The sequence below is a fragment of the Corapipo altera genome, unplaced genomic scaffold (genome assembly GCF_003945725.1).
Source record: "Corapipo altera isolate COAL_440 unplaced genomic scaffold, ASM394572v1 62, whole genome shotgun sequence".
Lineage (NCBI taxonomy): Eukaryota > Metazoa > Chordata > Aves > Passeriformes > Pipridae > Corapipo > Corapipo altera.
In genome coordinates, this window is record NW_020884894.1 from 6,555,602 (window position 1) to 6,575,476 (window position 19,875).

Below are 19,875 nucleotides of genomic sequence, written 5' to 3' on the forward strand. Positions count from 1 at the left end.
CGCGCCGCGCCGCGCATGCGCCGGCCCCGCCCGCCCGCTGCGCGCGCACGGGGCGGGAGCGGAGCGCGCTGAGGGAGCGGGGCGGGAACCGCCCCCTGAGGGGAGCGGGGAAACGCCGCGCGGGAAAGGGGGAGAGCATCCCCAAAAACGTCCATGGAACCCGCCCTCCATTGACATGGGACCGCCTCCCCGAGGGGAGCGGGGAGGCAGTGAGCGGGAAAGAGGGAGGGGAGCCCAAAAAACTTCCATGGAAGCACCGTTAAGCATCTCTCTGATGAGGAGAGGCTGGGGGTGATGGGCGTGTTTAGTCCGGAAAACAGAAGGGTGAGAGGGGATCTCATAACTAAAAGATGTATAAACATCTCCCAAAGCGGGTGTCAAGAGCAACATAGAATCAGGGAATGGTTTGGGTTGGAAGGGACCTCAAAGGTCATCTTGTTACAACGAGGAGAGGAGAGGAGAGAGGAGGGGAGAAGATGAGATCCCATTATAAATAAAAAATATATAAATATCTCCCAAGGCTGACATCAAGAGCATAATAGAATCATGGGATGGTTTGTGTTGGAAGGGACCTTGAGGATGATCTCATTCCAACCCCATCACATGGGCAGGGATGCCACTTGCTGTCCCAGGTTCTCCAAGCCCTGTCCAACCTGGCCTGGAACACTTCCAAGGATTGGGCAGCCACAGCTTCTCTGGGAAACCTGTACCAGGATGGTTCCAGAATCTTTTTGGTGGTGCCCAGTGACAGGACAAGGAGCAAGGGACATAAACTAAAATACAAGAAGTTTTACCTCAACTTGAGGAAGAGCTTCTTTACATTAAGGGTGGCAGAGCAGTGGAACAGCTGCCCAGGGAGGTCGTGGAGTCTCCCCTTCTGGAGACATTCCAGACCTACCTGGATGCGTTCCTGTGTCACCTGCTTCAGGTGACCCTGCCTCAGCAGGGCTGGGTGATCTCTGGAGGTCCCTTCAACCCTAATGATTCTGTGTTTCTGTGATTAGGTCCAACCTGTGACCGATCACTGCTATGTCAGCTAGACCAGGGCACGGAGTTCCACATCCAGTAATTTCTTGAACATCTCCAGGATGGTGATTCCACCACCTCCCTGGGCAGCCCATCCCAGTGTTTAATCACATGAAGAAATTCCTCCTAATGTCCAGATTCTGCCTGTAAAAGGCCACATGCCCAGGGCCGCTCTGGCAGGGCTGTGTGCCCAGGTGATGCCGGTGTGAAGCTGTCCCACCTCTGTCCCAAATAACCAGGGTGGGAATGGGTTCAGTGTTTGTATCTGTTAAAAAAAAAAAAAAAAAGAGTGACTAAGCCAATCTCATGATTTTGAGAGGCCTGAGTCATAACAATACTGAAACCCCTAGGCAAGAATCCATTAAATTAACTGCTAATGTACTCCATATTTTTTTCCTTAAACAAACTATGAAGTCCCGCAAAAATCTACTTTAGTTTGACAAGTGTGAGAGAAAGCTTAACATGAGTGCGAAAGTTGAAGAGAAGGAAGAAAAGAAGACAAAGAACTTTGTGTGTTTGGCTGTTCAGAAAGGAGGTTCGTGGAAAATGAGAAGATTCTTCCATGTCTCCACGACAAGGACATTTCCCTCCTGTTTTGTGAAGTGCAACACTCACTGTGTGCTGATGACAGTAAATGATTTTCTCTATCAGCTTCTGCCCTTCCAGCTGACACACCCAGCGGCCGCTCCCTCGCTTTTGTCTCTCGCGAGTGTTGCTCCGCTGTCCTGAGGCAGAGAACCAGCAGTGAAAAGGGCTGCTTAATATTAAAAGAGAGAAACAAAAAAAGAGAGACAAATGTACAGGCTTTTTGCATACAGCATTTCAAACGTCTGAAAGCCCCTCTCCCCTCAGGAGTCTAATTTACAAGGTAAATAATGGAGTGAAAACCCTTACGTGGCTCAACTGGTTGAAGGCAAAATTCCCTTCTGCCCACATTGCTGCCTAAGTAAACTGACTGCTTCAAAATACAAATAAGCACAGTGTCTCCAGCCTGGAAAGCACAAAATTCAAAGACCAATACTGTTAAAAGCCAGAGTTGATGGCAAAAACTGAGGTGGGACGAAAGGATATCACTGTCTCGTTCAGCAACATTTAAAACATCTTCAATTTTATCCCGTGTTAATGTAATTTCATTGTAAAGTCTGTTAACACTTTACCATAATATTTGGCAATAATCTAAGTTTTCTGGTAATATCATGTTTTGATGAAACTTACCTGCTGCAAAGTTTCCACCTCTGTTCTGCTTTATTCCTTTTAGCCATTTTTTAGTGGTCTGTTGTTTCATTACTGCTTTCATTGCAGAAAGAAGTTTTATTTTCTTCCATCCTTTATGCTGTGAATTATCGCTCCCAAACATGTTGCTTTTCTAAATCAAAAATAACTGGTGCTGTGGGGTTTTTTCTGTGTATCCATCTTATGACTGTGTATCCAACCTTAAGAATCGTGGAGTAATGTTCCTAACGACATGGAACTGACTTTATTTGTGAATTAATCTACAACAGTCCATGGCTGTGGAAATAAAGGGTTGTCTAACAGCAGCCAGGGAGCTGGATAAACCACTCCCAAGGTAGCTGCCTCTCAGGTGCTACTGTAATTGCTCTTATCCTACTGCCAATGCAAAGTGCTTGGGAATGGCTCACCCTTCCATGCCATGCTCCGCGTGATTTCACCAGGTCATGAGACCTGTGCTCATGACAGTGCCCAGAAGGTGAAGGTGAAAGACTTCTGAGCACTTTTTAGGATGACTTTTGAGGATTTGAAGCGCTCAGAACCCTAACCTCCACTTTTTCAGGGAATGCCTTCCTGCAGCGCTGCAGAAAATGGTTGATGGCTGCGGGAGGTTTCGTGCTGTCCCTGCAGAGATTCCTCCCAGTGCCAAGAGCTTCAGGAGCTCTGAAGACTTTTTATTTAGAGATGCAGAACTTTTATCCCAATAGCTTCTAGGTACAATAAGGGCTTTGCCTACATAAAGTATTTGCAAGCAGCAGTCACCTCCCCTGGCTGGATCTCAGGGAGGGTCAGCTGGCTGTGAAAATATGATATTTTAAGTCTTTAGTAGATCATGTGAATGCTTGGCTCAGTGTGTTATGTGTTTCAATTATCAATTTGGCTAATTAACTGTGACTTATTCATCCTTATCTTAAATACAAGTCTCCTCTCTCCTTATGCAATCATCTCTTAGTGCTGCAGCCTCAAAAGAACCAGCAAAGCTGCACCTCACCTTCCCCTCGTGTTCTGTCACCAAACCCATCATGATGAAAATAAAGGCATGTTTTTTTTCCCAAGCTTCTCTGAGTTCCAGAAGGAACTAAAAAATGTGTGTGGTATCAATAAACCTGTGGCTGAGCTGTGTGTCCCTCACTTAGGGGAAAAGTTACCAGTAAGGAGGAAACTGTAAGTAGCTGGAGCTCACCCGTGCTCAGACTCACACAGTGCGGTGACAGAACCCCTCCATCTACCCTGACCTGGTCCCTAAGACAACTCAAAGTTCATGAAGGAATAATTAGCACCTCCCTCTTTATCACATTCATGAGAACTGAAATAGGACAAGAAGCTGAAATAAAATAATACATAAAGCTTGTCACGCCATTGCCTTCCCCCCCCCCCCCCGGAGTTCCTCACTGGTCAGAGCTTTGCTAAGATCAACAGAAGAATCACAATTTGAATCTGGGCTTGTTTTCTGCAAGTTAAATTGTTCTCAGAAAGAGCACTAGAGGTTAAATTATTTCTTTACATTCCCTCGACACACGCCCCCTTTTCTGCTGGCACGCAAGAATCGGAATCCTAAACAGCACACGGAAAATCACCAGCCTTTGGAAGAAAGCAGCCTGATCCCTGATGGGGAAAGACAGACACAGGCACATTTTTCTCAATTTAAGATTTCAACTTGAGAACAAAAATATTTCCAGCTTCTTTCTCAAGCCTTCAAAACAACTGCATCTCACACCACGGTGTAATTTTTCCTCAGGGTATGCTGAGGGATTTATGTAATCTAACGACAGAGTTCCAGGCAGCAGCTCCTTGATGTGCCCATGCCAAGATACAGGGCATGGAAGTGTGGGAAGAGAAAACCTGAGGGTTTTGGTAGCTGTTTTGTTTCAGGTAAAACAAGCTTTTCTCAGAATTTGGCAGTGGGAGCTTTTTCAAAAATGAGGTAGGGCAGTAGTCATTTTTCCTCGGGGCAGGAAGAAAGAGCTGTGCTTCCTGGCAAGGGTAAAATGCTTTACAAAGCTTAGGGATGAAGGCAGTGGGATGTGCAGGTGCAGGAGCCAGGCTGGCTCCCTAAGAGCACAGACCAGGATACACCTTTCCTCTGCTGATCCTAATTACTGTTCAGACCTCGAAAAGCAGAGCAGAAACCCACTTGTGTCACACATTTGTGCAGAATTCCAGCACACCAGTTTCCCAAAGCAGTTCAGCAGTTATCTCCCAGCCCCGTGTGCTATCTGCCAGCACTTCCCCAGGGATGATAAGCCATGTCTGGGTACACAACATCCAAAATCGAGGGGCACTCTGCCAGACTGTGCCTTGAGCAGTGCTCACTGCCCTGGGCCCTAGAGGTGCAAATGGGAATCGTCTGTTCCTTCAATAATGGAAAAATCTTATGGCAACAACAGGTATGATCCCCCAGTGACCTCTAATAGATGTCCCACACTCACCCACAGCCTCTGGTTTTGAAGGAACCATATAGACACAGGGGAAACAAAGCTTGCTTTGATGAGTACTGAAAATACCTTTTGTCAATGCAATTAAGTTTAATGTCAGGAAGTCATAACTGTGTTTATCTGCTCCCTATTAAATATCATCTTTGAAACCACTTCGCAAACTGGATTTGGTCTTTTGTCATAGCTGAAAAAAGGTAAAAAGTGATCTCATAGAATCACAGAATGGTTTGGGTTAGAAGGGACCTTAAACCTCATCCTGTATCATGTTCCACCCCCTGCCATGGGCAGGGACACCTTCCACTAGACCAGGTTGATCCAAGCCCTGTCCACCCTGGCCTGGAACACTTCCAGGGATGGGGCAGCCGCAGCTTCTCTGGGCAACCTGTGCCAGTGCCTCACCACCCTCACAGGGAACAATTCCTTCCCAATATCCCACCTAACCCTGCCCTCTGGCAGTGGGAAGCCATTCCCCCTTGTCTTTGACTGTCTGGTTTGGAGTATGATGCAGAAAACATAAATTAGCCAAGTAAGTTCTATTTCTACTTCATATTGTTAAATTTAGCTTTTGCCTACTAAAATGTTTCCACCATTATCAATGCCACTTCAAAATGATTACAGGATTATTTTCTTCCAATTTATCCAAAAGGAAAACCTCAGTTAAATCAATACACAAGTCAGATGGTGATGAATAGAATATTCTAAACTGGATTTATTGTTCCCAGACATTATGTAATACATAAACACTTAAAAGGGAGGCTAAATAACAAGCAGCCCAGTAACAGAAACAAAGCAAGTCTTTGAAATTTTTATTCTATACTTACAGATGAAAATGTCCCCAAAAGTTAGGTCGTTGTCAGTCAACATAGCAAGGATTTCAGACATAAAAAACCCCAAGCAACTTGTCAATGAGTTTGTCATAACCAAAGTGTTTGATTTTTTCTGGTTTTTTTTTTTAAATTTGTTTTTAGGCTAGAAAATAATAACCATTACCTCATGCAGTGTACAAAGGCTTTAAAATAAATCCATTAATGCAAATGAAAGACTGACTCCTGAGACTTAAAAAAAAAAAAAAATCAAAAAAACCTCAAGGAGTTTCAGAAAATTAATTTCACCTAGTTTTCTTAGCACTGAAGAAACAACCTGTAACTTTCTTGCACTCTAGAAATGCATTCAGTTACCTCTTTCAATACACATGTGCTTATAAGAAATCTAAGAGTTCTTAGATTGACTAGAGCTTCAAATGAAATTAAGTGCAAAAATGTTTTCTTAGTGTTGTCCAATTACTGAGGTAAATAGTGGGGGAGGGAGAAAAATAAAAAAAGAGGGTAGCAGGCTATCACCTGCATGGAAAAGAAGGCAAATCAGAAAGACATGGAAAGGGAGATGGGAGAAGGACTGAGGAAGAAATAACAGCAACAGTCAACAGCTGAACTTTAAACCAAAGCCCTTGAAATCCACTCAGCAGATCACCAGTGGCTGAAATAAACCGTGTTTATGAGCATGTCTGGCGAGCTGGGCTATGGGGAAGCTGGAATTGTGACAACAGTACAATAGTCACAATTCCAGCTGACTGCCTGACAATGCTGGGAATGCCAGTGCTGCTCCAAGAGCTGCACCGTGTCCCGGCCGAGCCGCACAGAGACCAAAGATCATCAAACGACGAGTTCCCGACGCCAACAACGGGGTCACAGTCACAGAGCAGCAGCTTCTACAGTCAATAACAGAACATATGGCAAACGAGAGACTGAGTTAGCAAAATGTGGTATAAAAAAGTATAAAAGTTGTTTTTAAAAACTTCCTTAAAACGTCGATATAATATGATGTAGTGGAAATGCCATGAACCACAGAAGGAAAAGCCTAAGCCTTAACATTCAGGAGAGCAGCAGAACCTCTCTGGCCACATCACCCTTTGTATGGTAGAAGGGGGAGTTTTTGGTTTCTTTTGATGTTTCTACCTTAACCATGAGTTTAATTCAAAAAACCCACATTCAACTGTACATTTTCTGAGGCTTCAGAAGGTGCTCCCCGCCCCCTCCCCCTGTTTAAAAAGAAAAAGAATTCAGGTTAGGTAGAAATGACTAAATACAAGGTCCTTTTGGAGTCCACCATCCAAGGGTGGCTACCCAGGAGTAGTCATCTGCCTCGGTCTTGATGCTTTTTTGATTTTGTCTTTTTCTTTTTGTCCTCTGTTTTGGGTTTCAGCGCGCAGACACACGCAGACACCCCAGCGATCGCTTTGGGCAAGTCCGTTCCTTTGCACCACTTGTTCTTCTCCTTGTCATAAACCTGGACCGTCTTGGAGAAGACAGCCTCCTCCCAGCTGTACCCTCCGAGGATATAAATCTTGCCATCCCAAACTGCCACCCCCGACTCGCTGTTGGCCTGTAACAGGGGAGCCACCCTGGTCCACTGGTTGCACTGGGGGCTGTAGGACTCCACGCTCAGGATGTCGAAGCGCGCCATGGTTTCGATGTTGTCGTCGCTGCCGCCGATGGAGTAGATGTTGTCCTGCAGGGTGCACATGCTGTGCCACCCCCGGGCCGTGATCATGGGCCTCTTCTCCTCCCACACGTCGGTGCGGTAATCGTAGCACAGCAGGTTCTTCCTGTAGGGGCCGATCTGGTAATCGTGGCCTCCTGAAATGTACACGAACTCCTTGTACACGGTCCCGGCGTGGCCGTAGGTGAACCTGGCCCGGGCAAACAGAAACACTCCAGCTTTAGTACATGTGGGTTTTATTGATACACAAGCATTCAGCAGGGACTGGTACTAAAGGAGCAAATAAACAGTAAGTACAAGAGAAGAATCCCTGATCCTGGGAGTTACCCAGTAACTGTCCTCATTCTCACACCTTCACCCTGCACCGCTGAGTGCCATGGCACGACAACCACTTTGAAAGCATCCTTTTCATACCAACATAGTACTGAGGTATGACCATCACTTTTTAAGGCATCCTCTACAGTGTGTCATACAACAGAACTAACCCATCCTGCTCTGGCAGGCATGGCCTTCATTCTCACTTTCCTGGTCCAGTGCTTGGCTTGAATCAGCGTGAGGGGAAAAAATCCACATCTCAGCAAGGGTTTCTAAGACAGAAAGAGGAAATAATCATGACACCTCTCAGACTTCCCAGTAGCGATTAACCAAGAGAAACCAAGAAGAAAACTACTGTTGCTCTCCCTTTCCACAGCTTCAGGACCATGGATCACATCCCTTCTTACCCACAGGCATTCACAGCCCGGTCCATTTGCAGTCACAACACGTGTAGTGTCCTTTTCATGAGCCATCTGTCTGCTACCACTGCTGCTCTACAGATAGGAACTCCTTTGGTCACCTCAAGACAAGGCAACAGACCACAGCCAATCACAGATCAGAGTCCATGTTTGAAGTAAGAGAACATGAGATGGTAGAACCAACATCACGCTGTTTCTACGAAGCACAGAGAAAATGCCTTTGATAACCTACAGTAAAGCCACTACAAACCTAATTCTTCAGGCTGTTCTTAACTTCATACTGGGCTATTCCTGACCAAGCCCCTCTGAGCTCTCAGAAGTGGATTGCTAAGACGAGGACAGCCTCAGCTTCTTTGAACATATCCTTCCTGCATGCTTTTTTTTCTCATTTGGGGAAGTTGGGGTGTCAAAAGGCGCAGCTGCAGCACCAGTCACAGCAAATTGGCTCACACAAAGAGCCCAAATGATTTAATACCCATAGGGTTGCAGAGCAATGTACTCATCACACTGCACTCACGAGCCTCTGCTACCATCCTTTGTAGTCAGGCACTCAAGATAAGCTGTCCAGCAGACAAACCCATGTTAGCATTACTTTTGAACCATGTCTGAACACGCTGGAACTCCATGTGGAGAGAACCTTGAGCTGCTTTTATTTCACAAGGTAATAGTTTCTCTCAGCCACACAAATGGCATCGTAACGTCTTCCACACACTCAAGTGCCAGCACTTTTGTGCCAAGGGAGAAGATGGACTAGAAAAGAAACCCCACGTTTGCCCTGAAAGCACAACACTTCTGAGACAAGCTAAAAGGTGTCATTATTCTAGATGCCTACCGAAACCTCTGAGCCCTCTGTCTGAATCAGAGATTTTAATAGGTTCCTGCTACAAGAAAGAGAAAAATCCCTGACACGCTTGGGCTAACAATGCTGAGTGACCAGGACAGTCTGTTCAACTGCAGGGGCTGGAGAACCAGCCCTGGAGACCTTGCAGAGGTCACTTCAGAGCTGTTCTGCTTCTTTGCCAGTCAGGGAAAAGAGAGGAAGAAAAAAAAAAGAGAGGGCTAAGGCTCAGTTATGGACTTTATCCAAAAAGGCAACTCAGAATTTCCACAGCTCTCAACCTGCCTCACTCACCCTGGAAGCACATAACTCACCCTGAGCATGTGCACTCACATCTGCCAGCAATGCCATGGCAGGTGCACTGCACTGAGATGCTGCTTTACCTCATCTGAGGTCTCTCCCAGACAAGAACCAGGAGTGGATGTCTCCAGTGGCTCCCACCCTGGTTGTCAGTCTGGGTTTCTCTACATACACAGGAATGGGTCTTAAGAAGTAGACTGTCAGTCTGGGGATGGGATGGACAACTTGAGCGCAGTTCATTTCAAACTGCAGGAGACTTTAAATCCACATCCAACCCACAAACTCCCTGCAGGCCGTGCAGTGCCCTCCACCGTGGAGGCAGGGACAGGTAACAGGGAGTGTTGAGGAATCAGAAAGAGGAGAGTGTGAGGACTTTGAGTCCAACACAGAGCCTGGGGTTATTGCACTGCTGAGAGCACTCACATCACCTTCAGCATGTGGGAAAAAACTACTAAGTTAAGAAAGACTTGAGTGGCCTTTGGAGAAGTAGGTTAAATGTTTTCCTACACTGGAATTCTGTATATGTAAGCAAGCAATAGCCATTGTCTCTCAAGCACAGCCATGCAGCCCAGCACAGGCAGCTGCAGAAAAAGCACTGCTGCTTTTCTTTTGCCTCAGTCCAGGGAACAGCAACAGCTACAAGAGTTGTTTGACAGAAACAATCAGATCTGAAGCACCAAATCGACCATCAATTTGTTCTTTCCCAGTACAGGGCAATTACCCACTGAACTGTGCTAGAGATGTTTCATTTTGCTTGAATTCTGAAAGCTCATCCAAAATAGCTCATACCCAGCTTCACTTTCATAGGAACTGCATGCACAGATTAAAAAAAAAATCAATACGGATCCTTTCTTTAGAGAGGGGCTTTTCTAAACATGCAACAACACAAGCATGTCAATACAGTGGGTCCAGACATCCTCCAACAGAAAGCACTGAGTGTTTTGGCAGTGCTATCTACAAGAGTGGCCAGAAAAAATCAGAGGCATTAAGGAGAAAGAAGATTTGGTTTTAACATCTGCTGGAGCTAGTTGTCAATTTTGAATGACTTACCCAAATACAAGACTGAAAAATTACAATTTCTGACCCATTCAAACACTAGAAAATTTACCATTTATTTTCTTAACCAGGAGAACACTTGGCCTAACTCAGTAAAGCTCTGGGAATCCCCTACTCCAACCAAAGTCCAGGTGAGCTGTGGTTGCTCTGCATCTCAAGGTCCACCTGTTGCAGCCCTGCGAGATTATTCATGACCCAACTGGCAGAGCAGATACCATCACTCACTAACCTGCTCCAACACAGCTCCTCACACAACTGCTTTCAGTTGTTCTGCCAAACTTTAACCCAGGGCCACTCAATTAATTTCACTGCTGTCTGCAGCAGAGCTTTTCATGGTCTGTTCAGGATGAGAACACACTGCACCGACTTCTGCTCTGCCAAACTTGTCAGTCACCGCTGCTCCCTGCCGGGCTAGAAACTATGGCAGAGACTGCTCCCAGAGAGCCTGGGAAAAGGGTGAAAAACACAGGACTCTCTGAAGAAAGGGAAAGGCATCCCACACCCAAGGACCCTAATGAGCATCAGGGCAAAATAAATTCAGTTGTAGCAGACTTGGACCAGGTCCACCCTTTAGACATCTTGGCTGAAGTTTTCCACTTAAGCATCTGCCCCGAGAGGCTGTTTTCTCCTCCAGTAAGGCAGCATTAGTTCAGTCAAAACAGCTCAGCTCCTTCCAAGAAAGTGGTTAGGGAAAACAACGTGTTGTTTTGACCATGTAGGGTGGGAAGGAGGTGGGGGGAAGAGGAGATAAAAAAGAGCTTGCAGAGCTCTTCCTCAGAGGAGCGTGACTGGGGACAGCAACATGGACACGGGATTTGGCAGTGGTAAGAGGCGTGTGTGTTCAAGGACACAAGCACCGCCTTTCCCCTGAAAATCTCCACACACATGGAAAGAAAAAAAAAAATAAACCCATTTTCTGGATGCTCAGAGTAGAAGCTTTAACAAACAACCTCTGAGAGTCCCACCCCAAACAGCTCGAGTCAAACTACCCAAGCCCACGCCCCAGAATGACCTCAGTGCAGGCCTGTCACTCCAGGGAACAGCCTTCCAGCCAGTTGCTGGCTTGGAGCAGTCAGGAACACCAACAGAGGTGCAGCAGTGCCTGCTTCTGGTGGCTATGCACCCAAGAGGACCAAAACACCAGCAGGTGTTCTCTTCAGAGGGAAGAAGACAGAAAAATGCAGGAAACAAGGTGGTGGGACATGTTGCCTCATCAGTCTATCAGGAAGCAGAGGATTGGAGCTTCTGGTTTCCTCGACATTAAAAGTCTTACTGCTGGAATAGGGCTGGGGAAGATGTTGTTTGGGTGAAACAGGAACTTAAATCTGTTTGAGGAACAAAAGCATGAGGTGAGGAGGAAAACAGAAGTCAGATCAAGAGTGCATTGAAGGGAAGACTGGAGTACATGGCAGGAACTGTGGCCAGAATGCTTCTTCCATAGAACCACAGAATGGTTGGGGTTAGAAGGGACCTTAAAATTCATCTGGTTCCATGGGCAGGGACACCTTCCACTAGACCAGGTTCAACCTGGCCCTGTTCAACCTGGCCTGGAACACTTCTGGCAGCCACAACTTCTCTGGGCAACCTGTGCCGGGGCCTCACCACCCTCACAGGGAACAATTTCTTTCTAATATCTAATCTAAACCTACTCCTTGTCAGTTTGAAGCCAGTCCCCCTTGTCCTGTCACTCCAGGCCCTTGTAAACCATCTCTCTCTCCATCTTTCTTGTGGGCCCCTTCAGGTACTTAGAAGGCCACAGTTTGGTCATCCCAAAACCTTCTCTTTTCCAGGCTGAACCATCCCAATTATCTCAGCCTTTCATCATAGGACGAGTGCTCCATCCCTATGATCATCTTGGTGGCCTCCTCTGGACTCGGTCCAACAGGTCCACTTGAAGTACCTTGGAAAGTGCTGCCCAGACCCCTTCCAGCAGCCCCACACCAGCCAGAGCTGCTCCATGCCCAGCTCAAGCAGTGGTTGTGTGTCACAAAGGTTCCTGTTGCCCACCTCTGTGCTGATTTTTGCCATTTGCACCCTGCATGAAATTCTTTTTTGCCTTATCCCTTCTGTGCAGGAAAACAGTGGTTGCAAACAACACACTGCCCAGCAGGAGAGTTCTCCAGAGGGAGAAAAAGGGCTGAAAAGACCAAAATTCCAAAGGTGGCAAGAGTCCATTAAGATCTAACTAAAGGTATATCAATGTGCAAGAGCACATATCTAGTTCACTACACACCTGCACAAACACCTGAGCTGACACAAGGACAGAGCAGTAGCATGAGAGGATGCAGAACAATTTATTTTGGATGCAGCAGTAACTTATCCCAGTCACTGTACAATCAGAGTAAGAAGGGTCTCTCCCCTAAGGGGATTTTTGCCTCATCCAAGCAGACCAGCCAGACAATCCAATAAAATATTAACACCCGTGTGTCAAAGTTCACTTTAAATGCTGCAGCTGCAGAATTCCCAAAGCCAACACACAGATAGCAGTAGGAACACACAAACTTTTCAGACAGCTTGCAGTCTGGGTGGGTTAAACCAACAGTGCAAACATCCCCAGGATCTATGAGTAAAAATATCCATACAGGATATATCTCACAGGTGACCCCAATTAACAGAAGGATTTAGGACCTGAAGATACTCCCCTGCACACTGTGGTGTTGAGCCTCAACTGCTGGATCTGCCTGTGTGAGCAGAAATAAAGCAGGAAAAGCATCCAGCCTGTGAAGAGCCCTCGAGCCCAGCTGTTAGCCTGGATCAGCCTCGCATTGCAGCACCTGCCCAAAATAGAATTGGGCAACAGGCTTCTGTGCCTTCACTGGCTGCCTCTGGCTCTGCAGCTCTGCAGCTGAGGGAACCAGGGAAAAGAAGCCCTGAACTCTCAAACCCAACTGCAGGAACCTGGTTAGTGATGCCAATAGGAAAGCCAGCACTGCTGCTGAAGTTGCAGGTTTCAGACATCATGAAAACACCATCCGTAGAGCCAATATTCCTGTAATTCCCACAAATGTGAAATATCCCTAAATCTGAGTAGCTGTTTGCAAACAAAACACTGTCAGACAGTTCTTATAAAGCCACTGCCCCAACACTGATTCAAGACACCAGCAATGTCCTGTTTGCTGTCAACAGAAGAGCTGCAGTGGTAAAGCCTCTCAAAAGTAGAACAGCCAAGTTTTAACTCAACTGAGAGAGACAGAGAGCTCACATTTGCCAGGGTTATCTATCTGCAATACAGGTAAATGTGGTTTATCTGCAACAGCCCAACACAGAGAAACACCTTACAAGGAAAACCATCACACCAAGGTGACAAATTAAGGCCAAAGAAATTATAAACACCTTTGATCAAGATATGAACAGTGCTCACACAACCTCCCTTTACCACTCTTCTTCAAACGCAGGGAATGTCTCCAAACACCCCTGTTACCTGGGCAGTCCTGCTATGTAGGTCCAGGAGTCCTTCTGAGGGCTGTAGGTCTCAACTGAAGACAGTGCCCCGTTTTCATTCCTGCCACCAACAGCCACCAGCATGTCAGTGATGGCTCCCAGGTAGAAATCCACTCGCCGTTGTCTCATGGAGGCAACCTGGCAAAGCAAACAACACACTGACATCTTCCAGCATCTGGGAAGAGAGTGACTTAAGGTATATTTGTGTCTGAGGATAGGGTAGTTGCTTCTTCCCATTTATTTGGAAAGGAGAGCCACTGGTTTTGACCATTATATTCATGAAAGATTTGTTTTTCTGCAGTAGCTTGTTACACAGCATCCATTTTCCAGCAAGGGGACAACGGGAAGTATCTAAGACACAGGCTACTCTAGAAATGGTTGTGTTACATGGACTTCCTTCCCAAACTCTGAAAGGAACATGTTGGAATCACTCAGAAACACAACTCAGCCACCCAGGATGACTGATTCCTACAGGAACCATGACTGGTTCCTACAGGAACCCACACAGCTGCAGGGTTTTGCAGCAGGGCTGGAAGTGAAGAGCTTATTCTAAGGGACATTTAGCTCAGAGACATTTGACAAGTGTCAGAGACATTTTCTTTTTACGTCAGACCCATTTTTTATTTAGTTGTATGTTACTACTGCTTGAGAAAGATGAACTAAGCAATCACCTTTAAGTCCATTCCAGCATTATTCCCAGAAGGAAGCTGCAGGTGGATGCTGATTCAGGAATTCCACTGACAAGATGCCCAAATTCCAAGTGAAGCTGAGTATCTGCCCCAAACTCTTTTGCTGTTTGTGTAACTTAAGAATTCCCACAAAGGACTCAAGTAGCTGCTTTCTCAACTTAAATAACTTCAGTTTCCACTGGCAATGTTGACTATTCTAACGAGCCCTGTCCTTTCACCAAAAAAAGGAGAAAACACTCTAAACATTAAGGACTTTGAACAGAGAAATAATACAGCTTAAGTCTCACCTTTATCCACTGGTTACAGCGGGGATCATACCTATAAAGCAGATTTGACGCCGCATCCCCTCCATTGTCCCGCGAGAAGCTGCCCCCGGCTATGAAGATGAAGCCTCCCAAGACTGCGACACAGTGGTGACTCCGCCGGGCAGGGAGAGGGGTTTCTGCCACCCACTGGCCCTTCCTGGTGTCCAGGAAGCAGGTGTCATCACAGAGCTCCAGGCAGCGCTCCGACACCTCCCCGCCCACGAAGAGCAGCCGCTCCTCGCAGGTGCGCAGGGCCGTGCGCTTGGTCTGCAGCACCGGCTGCGCCGTCACGTTGTTGTGGTAGTTCACGGCCTCCTCGATGAAGCCCTCGCAGTTGGCTTCTTTGGGGAGCAGGGAGCACACGGCGGGCTTGACGCGGTGCAGGAGGTCGCTCTTCGGGATCAAAGGAAAATGGATGTTGTCCAGGACCTGGTAAGCCTCGTTCTCCCGCTCCGGGTACTGGGTGAGCCACTGCAGGGCGGCCTGCAGCAAGTCGTGCTCGCACTCCTGCTGCACGTTGCTGCTGTCCAGGTACTGGCACAGCTTCTGCAAGGAGATGTTCTGCAGGAAGTCCGGGGTGAAGGACAGCGTGCCGAAGTTCTGCAGGATGAAGGAGTCGATGTAGGAGTCAAGGCGCTTCAGGTTGTAGATGGAGGCCAGCTCCTGCAGGTACAGGTAGTTCTCCTCGCTGACCTCGTTCTCCAGGTACTCACAGCAGAAGTCCACCACCTTCCAGATCTGCAGCAGGTGAGCCGTCTCCAGCACGTAGTCAATGTTGCCTCCATCCAAAGAGAGCTCGCTGCCGTACAGGAAATCCACCACAGCCTTGAGGCCAATGTAGGAGGCTCCAAAAAGCTCCACCTCCTTCTGGTGGGCCTCCCTCATGCCGATGGTGAACATGGAGTTGAAGTAGTCGCTGCACACGGCCAGGAGGTTCCGGTGGGCAGGGACTCGCTGCTCATCCACCACCAGGACGATGTCACAGAAGAGGCCTCGGTGCCTCTGCTCATTCAGGCTCTGCAGAACTAGATTGGAGTGGTCATCCCACCGGTACACCTGGGAAACACAAACAGCATCATCAGGCAGGTGGGAGCTCCACCAGGCTAAATTTCAGTGTGAAATGTATTTTCCCACTAAATGGAGTCATACGTGAGGCAGAGAAAGCTTTTCTGTGCTGCACATTGACATTTATAAAAAATTCTGACTTGAAGCAGTTGGCAAGCAACGGAGTACGAGCTCGAGCTCCTCACCTTCGCTTTGAAAGGCCTGTGGAGACTTTGACTGCTTCCTACTCCACTTTTTTAATAATATTCTCCTCCCTCCCCCACAATGCTGCATTGAACCCCCCTCCCTGATGAGTTATACAGGCATGATTTTCTGAAACTCTTCCACTCATTGTCTCTGAGACATCTTGCTGACATTTCCTTTCTTCCTTGTCCCCCAAATGACTCCTTACAGAGCTCCCTCAGCTAAGCTACTCACTAAACATTTGGAGTGGGAGAGACACATGCAGCAGTACTCTGAATTTTCATTCTGCCCGTGTATTGTTTGGGTTGGTGTTTGCTTGACAGCTACCCCCTCTTAAATCTTTCCAGAACTCTGCATTTCTAAGCTTGCTAGGAAAAAATCCCCCTCTTTCTTTCCATATTATTCCAGGCACATGCACTGCACTCAGAAGCAATAGCTGTTTATTTATGTGCAAAGCCACACATGTGGATAACTCATTCCCACAAGAATTCTGCTTGCTTCCAGAAGCTGAGGTAGGTTTGTTTTAATGAACATGACTAGATATTTTTCTTTTAAAGAAAGGGGAAAATGCCTTCAGAACACATCCATTAAGTGCCCTCTTGGGATCCCTCTGGTCCAGACATTATTCCCACCAGCTCTGGACGTGCCACAGAGCTTTTTAGGCAACCACCATTTGTCTCTTTCTCTCTTTCTCAGCCTTAAGATGAACTAAAATGGAAACATTTTATCCCTCAAATGTCCTGCAGAACATGAATTGAAGGGGCTGGTCACCCCAGCATGTCAAGTGCTGCTACTTTTAGGACCATCCTTCAGAGGAATTAAATGCTTGATGGCACATTCAGTTACCTTGTGACCTCTCTTAATAAAAGCCAGGTTAAGTTAAATGCAAATACATAACTTTAATTACCAAATCCAAACTAGGCAGAGTTGCAGAGCCTGTAAGAACATGTAAGAGAAATGAAAGGAGGTGAAATGGAAACACATCCTTGGATCCAACCTAAGTCAGCTCTGAACAGTCCTGGCTGCAGGGTCCTGGGTCTTGCCCAGTCCTACATCCTCAGGCTACATTCCCAGAGGTGACACCCTGAAAAGGTGTCTCAGTCCAAATCCACATTGAACACAGTCCCACAGGTGACCTGAGGTCTCTTCAAGCCTCCCAGGCATTCCACCTTTCCTCCACCAAACTGTTGCTTCTCTTAGAAATCCTAATTATATCTGTGGCTTTCCTGGTTTTCCAAGCAGAAAGCACATGATCACTGCTGTCTGTCTAGGCCATTCACAGGTTGGCTAAATCATGGTGAGACCCTCTCTACACAGCTGGATGGAAAAGACTTGAGTCCTAGAGCCAAGGGGGTTTTTTGAGACCCAAATTAATAACCAAATGTGCTGCTCTTAGTGTGGCATCCCACTGGTTTCTCTGTATTTCCTTATGTTCTTTTCTGAACAATGGAGTCCCAGCTGCCAAAAATCCTGCTGTTGGAGTGACTCTGGACATGCAAGTGTGCAGAGTTAAACCAATTTAAGTGAAGAGGCTTCAATAATTATAAGTTTTCTGGGTCAAAACTCTTCAATTTGCTGTATACTCATCATACCTTTGAACTTAAAAAGGGATCTATGGCATAGACAACAAAGTAACTCCACTAAGGTATAAAACTGCCAGAGTTCTGTAACAGGAAAAAAATATAGGTTTAAGGACTGTAAAGTTTTTTATTTGTTTTTCTGAGGCTGAGAAAAGCTGGTATTGTACAGGAGTCCAAGCAGAAACCGGAGGATGGAGGAGGTAGAAGGAAGAATAAATATGGCAGAGGATAAACCACACTTCTGTGGCAACTATGATCAAGGACAGTGGGTGAACAGACAATAAATAACAACTTGCAGCCCCCTCTCCCGAATCTGACTCATGGGGACAGTTATTGGATTGAACCAAAACCATATTCCCTCTCATCCCTGGAAACTGGCTGATCATTTCCTCTAATATTCTGTAATACCACCATCATGCCTAACAAGATTACACCAGAATATAAGATTTGCCAGAGATCCCTATTTACGGAGCTGGATGTTGAGTCAGCAGCATAATCCTGACCGCAAATACTCCCGACAACTTGTGCTCCTGAAATCCTTGTTGCCACCTAGAACTGCTGCTCCTTCAGAAATCAGGCACGGAACCATCACCCCCTGGCACTGGATGGACTCGAATACATTAACATATTTGAGCCACTTAGCAAGTCCATTCAGGGAGCAACTTACAGGAGCTGAGAGCTGCACATTCCAAAACCAAGACTAATTTTACACTTAACATGAACATCTCTCTCAAGCTATTTATATTCTGTAGAACAGCTTTAGCATTATCTAGTAATTCTAAGTTTAACAGATAGTGACAGCTGCTGTCTAAGCAAGAAAATAAAACAATGCTGTCAAGCTAATTAATTTTTAATATGATGAATTATCATTACATTCAGACTAAACCATTTAAGTGACAGACAGGATCAGCACTCAGGGAAAGATTATATTGGTAGGGATGCATTTAAAAATTAGTCCAATTTATCTTTTATCAATTGTATTAGAGCAGTATTTTAACTTCTTTTGGATTCAAAGATCTAATTTCTCTCAGACTCTTAATGCAGTACTGCTGCTCATCAGTGGTGCAAAAGAAAATGAGATCTGGCTCATTCAACTTTGATAAGACAGACACAGGCACTGAAAAGTTTCTCTTTTTGGCAGCACAAAGTCCTTGGTCTGCAGCTCCTGTTATCCAGAGCTTGCACTGCAACAGAAAAGCAGCTTGCACTGGTATGAAACAAAGTGAATATGGGAATTACAGCTGATATTAACATCTGATAAATCACCCTGATGACCTGCATAAAGAGCTGCCTAAGATGGATTTCCGAGAATTCACAAATAAAAACAATGTATGTGTGCAGACAGATTTGATACAACGAAAATTGACCTCACAAGCCTAAGAAACGACCACCAATTCCATGAGCTCACTGTTTGCAGGATCAAGGCTCCCATCACGTACAAAATCGAGACTGAACCTAAAGAGCAATCCCAGCCTTGCTTCTCTAACAAGCTTGGATTTTACGAGATGGATCAGTACAAAAATTACAAAAATTCCCCAAATAAACACATCGCATTTAATGACTGAATTTTTGGTACAGAGAAACTACTGTGCTGCAATGATGTGGGTTTCTAAGCTATGAGTCACGATGAGCAGATGCCCATTTGCTGCTGCTGCTTTTTTTTTTTTGCCTTTTCTTTTTTTTTTCAGTTACTAGGCAGCAACTTCTTCCACCAAAAATATTTGAGCAGGTAAACCACCGCGTCCATACCTCTTTTTAAAAGCTCAAAATATTCACATTCCTCCAAAAATCAGCCCATACAAAGGAGACCCTCTACCCCCCACCCACCCCCCGCCCCTCCTCGTTGTTACTGCAACTGGATTTTTTTGGTAGCAACACAAATCGTACGAACCTTTGAGGATTCGCTGATCTTGTGCGGGCGGCAGATCCTGCTCTGCCGGGTTCCCTCCATGACCGGCCGAGCCGCAGCACTCCTGCAACAAAGGCACAGGAGATGTTACCACTGTGTCCGCCCCTCCAGACCGCTAAAATTAAAAAAAAAAACCCGTTTTGTGCCGAATTACGAGACCGGCGCGTTCGAATCTGCAGCTTGGGGATGCCCGAGTTTAAAAATTACAGGTTTTTCGCCCCTTGATGCTGCTCCCCGGTGCTGTCAGAGGTCGGTGGTGTCAACAAGTTGGGTGTGCGGCGGGTCCAGCCCAGCCCAGCCCAGCGCGGTGTTAGCGAGGCCGGTCCGTACTCACCGCCGGTGCCCGGGGCCGGCCGGAGTCCCCCGGGCCGCGCTGACCCACCGGCCCCGGCCCCGCTCCGGCGGCTACATCGGCTGGGGGGGGGGGAAATCCGGGCGGAAAAAAAAGCGGGGAAAACAAAGCAGGGATAAATTCCAGCAGGCGGAGGCTCCCTCGCCCCGGGCCCGGGGCAGGAAATGCCGGCGGGGCGGGACCGGAGCGGGGCCGGGAGGAGCGGGGGAGGCTCCGGGGCGGGGCGGGGGAGG

The 19,875-nt window shown here is 46.7% G+C and overlaps 1 protein-coding gene and 1 long non-coding RNA gene across 4 annotated transcripts in view; one reads left to right on the forward strand and one right to left on the reverse strand.

The window, feature by feature from the left end:
• Positions 1-5,376: 5,376 nt before the first annotated feature.
• KLHL36 (kelch like family member 36) overlaps positions 5,377-19,875 on the reverse strand; it is a 46,305-nt gene continuing 31,806 nt past the window's right edge. For 2 of the 3 annotated variants that reach the window (XM_027647071.1, XM_027647069.1), the window contains exons 2-5: positions 19,273-19,354; positions 14,536-15,609; positions 13,540-13,697; positions 5,377-7,380 (exon numbers count right to left, since the gene is read on the reverse strand). In XM_027647071.1, coding sequence (XP_027502872.1) covers positions 6,825-7,380; positions 13,540-13,697; positions 14,536-15,609; positions 19,273-19,332 — 1,848 coding nt within the window. In that variant the 5' untranslated portion in view covers positions 19,333-19,354 and the 3' untranslated portion in view covers positions 5,377-6,824. Of the gene's footprint in view, positions 7,381-13,539; positions 13,698-14,535; positions 15,610-19,272; positions 19,355-19,624; positions 19,644-19,875 lie in introns of those variants that run through there. The other variant, XM_027647070.1, reaches the window with a different exon arrangement.
• LOC113948994 lies at positions 15,568-19,017 on the forward strand. Its single transcript, XR_003528300.1, has 3 exons — positions 15,568-15,639; positions 16,210-16,313; positions 17,526-19,017. It is a non-coding gene; the product is annotated as an uncharacterized LOC113948994 (long non-coding RNA).